Here is a 6,000-nt window from a genome sequence, read left to right as displayed (position 1 = left end):
TTGGTAGGGGAGATCATATTTTATGTTATTATGTTTTCTATTGAAAAAATCTATTTCCTAAAATTAAAAAAAAACAACACATTTCTGAGGAAAATTATGCATCTTTTGCATTTATGGATTATTATTTACGTTTTATCTTTTTTTTTTAACGTTTTCTTAAAGTTTAAACTTCTTTGGTTTGCTTGTTTTCCTCTAAACATGTAAAGGAAGAAAATTCCAGTAAGATCAAAATCCACTGTTTCTGAGGAGGATCAGTGTTTACACTGTGAAAATGTCCAATGGGAAATGTTGAATGACATTAAGAAGTACCCCATATGACGAGTTTATCTAACGACATGAATAAATGTGCATCTGTCCTTGAGATGTATTTGTCTGAATTGTGTCTGTGGGTCATAAAACGTGTTTTTCGCCGGTATTGGCAGGCCTGAATAATATCTAGGAGGCAACTTGTAGTTTCAGCTGTTAACTAAAGCTACAACAGGCAACTTAGCTGGCGCCACAGTGAGGCGCAGATGGGGCCTGCTGGTGTTAAATTCGCGTCGCGGGCTTATGACGTCCTCTTTACTCGCTGCTTATCTGCAGGAAAGGTGCGTTCCCTCAACTCTTGACACAATCGTCTGGATTAATCAAACATCCTAAGTTGTACATTCATAAGAGTTGGCGCTTTACAATGGATAATAACTTTTATATCACATTTCTTCTTCATTGCAGAACTTTTAGTTCACCATCCATCGCAAATCTACAATGGCCGAGGAAGGGTGAGCAAGACATTTCTGTATGATGACTTGATAATAAAAGTTACTTAAACGAGCCGTAGTTAAACTACAGCTGAAATTTGTTTAGGAGAGGATAGTGACCTTGTAAACATAAGCTTTTTGGTAACAGTGTGCTTTATAGCATAAAAGAGAATATTTCACATGAGACAAGTTGCTAGCTTAGCAGGGATAGAGGTTCAGTTATACTACCCCCACGCATGTAGCAATTTACTATAAAATTGAATTGAATAGCCCTTTATTGTCATTGTACATGTACAACGCAATTGTACAACACCAACTGTGTAGGAATAAAATGTAACAGGTCACCAGCCAGATAAATTGCAAACAGGAGAAATGTATACAGTCACAAGAAATGTGTGCAAAAATGAGAGAAAGGCACATAATAGAAAGCTCATAGATAAGTCATGTCCATAGTCCGGTCCAGGGGGCTAATGTTTAACAGGTTTATACAATCACACAATAGTAAATCTAGTATAAAATTAACCTGAGATACTGATATGCGGCAGCTTCACTGACGTTTACAATTCCTCTTCCCTTTAATGATCACTAGTGTAATCACCTTGATCTTTGTTATATTGCTCTTCATATGTGAATACAGTCAAAGGGTTTAGAAGTAGTAGTCCTGCCTTTAGTGCAGCTATGTATGAAAAATATATGTGGAGTCTTAAACAGGCATGTTTTTCAGTAACTTGAAGTCTTCTCACTGATCTGAAGTATTTAAGGGCTTTGACATGCTAGCAGTAACTTATTTGAAACCTAGTGACAGTGTTGTGTAGAACACTGACTCAGTTGGCCTTTCTTCAGCTCAGATTTAAATGATTGAGAAGCCAAACATGTACACCTTGATGGAATATATCATGTCGTCAGCAGTCTGGCTGCAGTATTTACAACTAATTGTAACTTGGCAAGAGAGGAGTTCCAAACCGTCGTAGTCCAGTTTAGATGCAGGAAGGCTTGATAAACCTGGTATAGATTTAGGTTTTTAGTCTGGATATTATTCTGAAATTTCATTATTGTGTTTTTCTGCCAGCTGAGCTTTTGTGCATGACTGATGATCCCATCTTTTGTCGGATACCCCTTCACTCTACAATGAGTGAGACGCTCGCCGCTCTGACATGCCAAAAGCTCAGCTGAAGAGGCCCCAATTTCTTGTGCTCATCTTCCTCAAAATTTTAAGATTTTTTTTTATCTTACTTCCAACAGCAGTCCTGCCGGAGGTGTGATGGATGTCAACACCGCTCTCCCTGAAGTGCTCAAGACCGCACTCATCCACGATGGCCTAGCCCGCGGTATCCGTGAGGCTGCCAAGGCTCTGGACAAGTAAGTCTTAAACCTTTTAGAGAGCTTTAACTTAAAACGTCTGAGCCATCCTATCAGTTTAAAGTGTGAATGGTATAATGTAGTAGCCTTTTAATGTGAGTTCTTTTTTTTTTTTTTCCCCTGTTCTTTCATAGACGTCAGGCCCATCTCTGCGTCCTTGCTGCCAACTGCGATGAGCCCATGTACGTCAAGCTGGTGGAGGCCCTCTGCGCCGAGCATCAGATCAATCTCATCAAGGTACTGAATTTGCTTGGGTTTGGTTTGATGTTCATGGACAGTTGGACTGCGTTCTTCTATTTATTTTTTTTAAACCAGTTGCATAAAGTGAATGTAGCACTGCTGTATCGCTGATGACAATTTGGCTCCCTCTACTGAACACTGTGAGGAGATTGCCAATTGTTACCCAATTTCTGTCTGAGATACAGTTGAGCTTGGACTATAATGCACTATTCTACCCGTGCTTACTATTATTTTTACTGTGTTGACTTAAATTCATTCATGAAGTTGAAGTGACCTTTTAAACTCTGGCAGGTTGATGACAACAAGAAGCTTGGTGAGTGGGTTGGTCTGTGCAAGATCGACCGCGAGGGTAAACCACGCAAGGTGGTTGGCTGCAGCTGCGTCGTTGTTAAGGTAATTATGTTGCTTTCTTTCTTTGGCTAGTCTGAATTCACTTGATTAGCCTTTTGATCTATATAGGAAACCTTAAATGGGAATTCAATGAGATCCCTCTAACATAACAGCGAAAGAAACAGAGTTATGAGTTAGGACTATATTTGCCAGTCAAGTGCAGTTGCTGTGCCTCATGCCATGCAGCTGTTTAACTCCTGGCTAGAGAGGAGCCAGCGTACAAGCCCCGTCATCTGCCTGTGGTGTCCGGGGTCCCTAAGGATGGCTACATAGAGTACCAAATGACAGTAGGCAAAAAAAGGTGCTATAAAGGCAATCCATGCAATTCCTCTTCCCTTTAATGATCACAATACAACTTTATTTGTCTAGCACATTTAAAACCAGAGGTAGCCAAAGTGCTTCACATCATCCAATAAAACAGTAGTAGAGTACAAAAGCAGATAGCAGAGAAGCTAGCAGGTGGAAGGCATTGATTAACCAAGTATACAAGTACGCAGATAAGCAAGCAAGACTTAACGATAAAAACAATAAAACAATATAGGCAAAGAAAGTGAAGGGAAAGAAAGTACACTTAAAAGGCATGCTGTAGGAGGCCGGGAAGGCTAAGCTAAAAAGGTGGGGTTTCAATTGAGACTTGAAGGTCTGGATTGAATCAGACGTGTGAATAGTATGATAGTATTATAAGTAAGCAGTAGGATTTTGAAATCAATGCAGTGTTTAATTGGAGGCCAGTGAGAAATGGGGTGATAGACTCAAACCTACGATTACCAGTTAGAAGGCGAGCCACGGTGTCATCACTAGTGTAGTTATAAAATCAGGGTTGGTGTATTTAACTCAGTCTAAGCAGCATACCTATACCACAGCTGCAGTAAACATGTGTGCCTGAACTAAATGAAATTCAGAGGTGAGTTGTGTTGACACGGTGTAACAAGCTGATCACCTCCACACTGCATTGAGCCATAATTTATGACAAAGACTGAAACAAGTAGTGTTTAAATATATCTGGAGACATGTTAATTATAGCTCGTTATGTTTCCCTTGCGTAATAAACTTACATTTATTTCCAAATGGCTGTTTAATGTTTGCAGGCATACATGTCTGTGATGTTGGGCTCAGTTGACCTTAATTTTATTTATTTATCCCCCCTACAGGATTATGGCAAGGAGTCCCAGGCCAAGGATGTGATTGAGGAATACTTCAAGTCCAAGAAATGAAGTGTCAATAAAACAATGAAATGAAGCTCTGGAGTGTGTTATTGATTTGAGTTGCTTGGTTGGATATTGAGCATTATTTTACTGTGTACCAATCTTGTTGCTTGGTTAGTGCATCATTTCATGAGCTCTTTCTCCAAATTGAAAATTTCAGATTTATTTATTTTTAATTTTGAAAAAGCTCTTTGCCCTCTGGATAACATTGTTACTGCTTAGCCAGAAAACGTTGATGGTCAAGCAGCATGGATCCCAAATTTGTGAGTATGAACGAGTGAAACTTGAACCGTGCAATGCGCAGTTTTGAAATTCACACCATTGGAGCATCTAGTAAAAGTTCAAATCCTGGTGACCTTAACTTGACCTCAAGTTGAGTCCACTTACTATGATTTAGGCTCCATGGAGTGTTGCTGTCTCTTAGCTGGTTTGACTGAAAACTAAAAAGCCAGTCAGATAATGAACATTGTTGAAGCTTTCAAAACATCTTTAAAAACTTATATAAGTGTAATACTGAATGCCTCCCAATGTATTACATTGAACAGAGCTTTGAAATGTTAAAACGCAAACATCAAATGAACACTTAAATGGAACATTATCCAAGAAAGAATATAAAGGAATAACAGTTACGTAATTGGAGAGAAATGAAATAGTTGAGATGAATACCATCGAAGTAATTGGTTTTCTAGATTGTTCTATTTGCTATAGTACTAGTGTCAAAAAATGACATGAAAACCAGTTCTAATAAACAGCGCTTATGTATTATTATTATTTTTTTTTTTTTTTACATAAAATGATGCATGTGAAATCCTTTTGCACGAGAAGCTTACCATTTACCTTGTGCAGCTTGGCAGGTTTGCATACGTTTCCTCAGGTTACAATCGAGTACACCAAAAAGCCAGACTATCACGAGTTTGTTGCATAATTCTTTTATCAAGTATGACTTGAAATATTTCAATCCTTTGATTTTGGAATTAATTATAATGGGTTATAACTCAAGGAAATCATACATCAAACCTGATAATTAGAATATTTCCTAAGATCATTAATTTATAATACAGAAATGCCCAGCTTCATTTAAATGGAACTCAATGGAGTCTCCTTTGCCTCAAATTACTGCATCAGTTTGTAGCCTTGCTGAGTTGATAATCAAAGTCCAGTTTGCTTTGACAGCAGCCTTCAGATTGTCTGTATTTTGGAGTCAGATTATTTTTCCATCTCTACAGAGAACATGTGTTCATGTTAGATTCAGTTGGGAAGGTTTGGTACTGCAAGCAGGAGCCAGGTTTTGCTGGAAAAAGGAAATTGGCATCTCTATAAAGATTGTAAGCAAATGGATGCATGAAGTGCTTTAAAATCGCCTGGTAAATGGTTGTATTGACTTTGGACTTGATAAAACATAATGGACCGACTACCATCAACACTAGTATTTGACATGAAAATCCAAATCATCAGACTGAAAAAACTTCACTGGGTGAATCTCCACTCTTCCTCCAGACTCGGGGACCTTAATTTTCAAACGAAAATCCCAAATTTACTTTAATCTGAAAAGATGACTTGAGACCACAGAGCAGCAGTCCATTTCTTTTCCTCCTCAGCTCAAGTAAGATGCCCCTCGCATTTCTGGTTCAGCAGTGGTTTGACATGAGGAATGTGACATTTGTAGCCTCTTTCCATCTGGTGTCTCCTGCACTGACACCAGCCTCGGTCCACTCCTTGTGATGCTCACCCAAGTTGTTGACAATGCCCTCAAGGCAGCGGGCATCCCCATTGCTTGTGCACCTTTTCCTACGACAACTTTCCTTTCCAGTCAGTTTTCCATGAATATCTGTTGATACAGCACTGTGAACCAGCCTTTCAACAGTGACTTTCTGTGGCTTACCCTTCTTATGGAAGGTGTTAATGATCATGACCCGGAGAACTGTCAAGTCAGCCGTCTTCCTTAAGGTTGTGGGTACTTGAGCAGACCAAAAGAGTGTTTATACTGCTTGAAATCAAGTATTCTGATGGTTTTTATGAGCTATAAATAAACCGTAATCAAATTAAAACAAAGGCCTAGAATTCTCCAA

General features: G+C 38.9%; 1 protein-coding gene and 2 non-coding genes across 3 annotated transcripts; all 3 read left to right on the top strand.

Annotated features, from left to right (window-relative positions):
• Positions 1–319: 319 nt before the first annotated feature.
• rps12 (ribosomal protein S12) lies at positions 320–3,965 on the top strand. The gene is made up of 6 exons (XM_026143382.2): positions 320–587; positions 712–758; positions 1,980–2,096; positions 2,231–2,333; positions 2,628–2,729; positions 3,878–3,965. Exons 2-6 carry the CDS (start codon positions 745–747, stop codon positions 3,938–3,940), a joined length of 399 nt encoding a protein of 132 aa, XP_025999167.1. The 5' UTR covers positions 320–587; positions 712–744; the 3' UTR covers positions 3,941–3,965.
• Positions 1,819–1,895, top strand: LOC113007205 (small nucleolar RNA SNORD101). The gene has a single exon (XR_003269884.1). It is a non-coding gene; the product is annotated as a small nucleolar RNA SNORD101 (small nucleolar RNA).
• On the top strand, positions 2,437–2,520 carry LOC113007212 (small nucleolar RNA SNORD100). The gene has a single exon (XR_003269890.1). It is a non-coding gene; the product is annotated as a small nucleolar RNA SNORD100 (small nucleolar RNA).
• Positions 3,966–6,000: the final 2,035 nt, after the last annotated feature.

The sequence above is a fragment of the Astatotilapia calliptera genome, chromosome 15 (assembly GCF_964374335.1).
Source record: "Astatotilapia calliptera chromosome 15, fAstCal68.1, whole genome shotgun sequence".
NCBI classification, from domain to species: Eukaryota; Metazoa; Chordata; class Actinopteri; order Cichliformes; family Cichlidae; genus Astatotilapia; species Astatotilapia calliptera.
The sequence above is the reverse complement of the archived record's forward strand: the minus strand, read 5'-3'. Positions and strand labels throughout refer to the sequence as shown.

Excerpts from the sequence above, each read along its gene's own strand:
- rps12 (XM_026143382.2), top strand. Across the intron at positions 2,334-2,627 it reads ATCAGATCAATCTCATCAAG|GTTGATGACAACAAGAAGCT; the intron begins GTACTGAATTTG and ends AAACTCTGGCAG. Across the intron at positions 2,730-3,877 it reads GCAGCTGCGTCGTTGTTAAG|GATTATGGCAAGGAGTCCCA; the intron begins GTAATTATGTTG and ends TCCCCCCTACAG.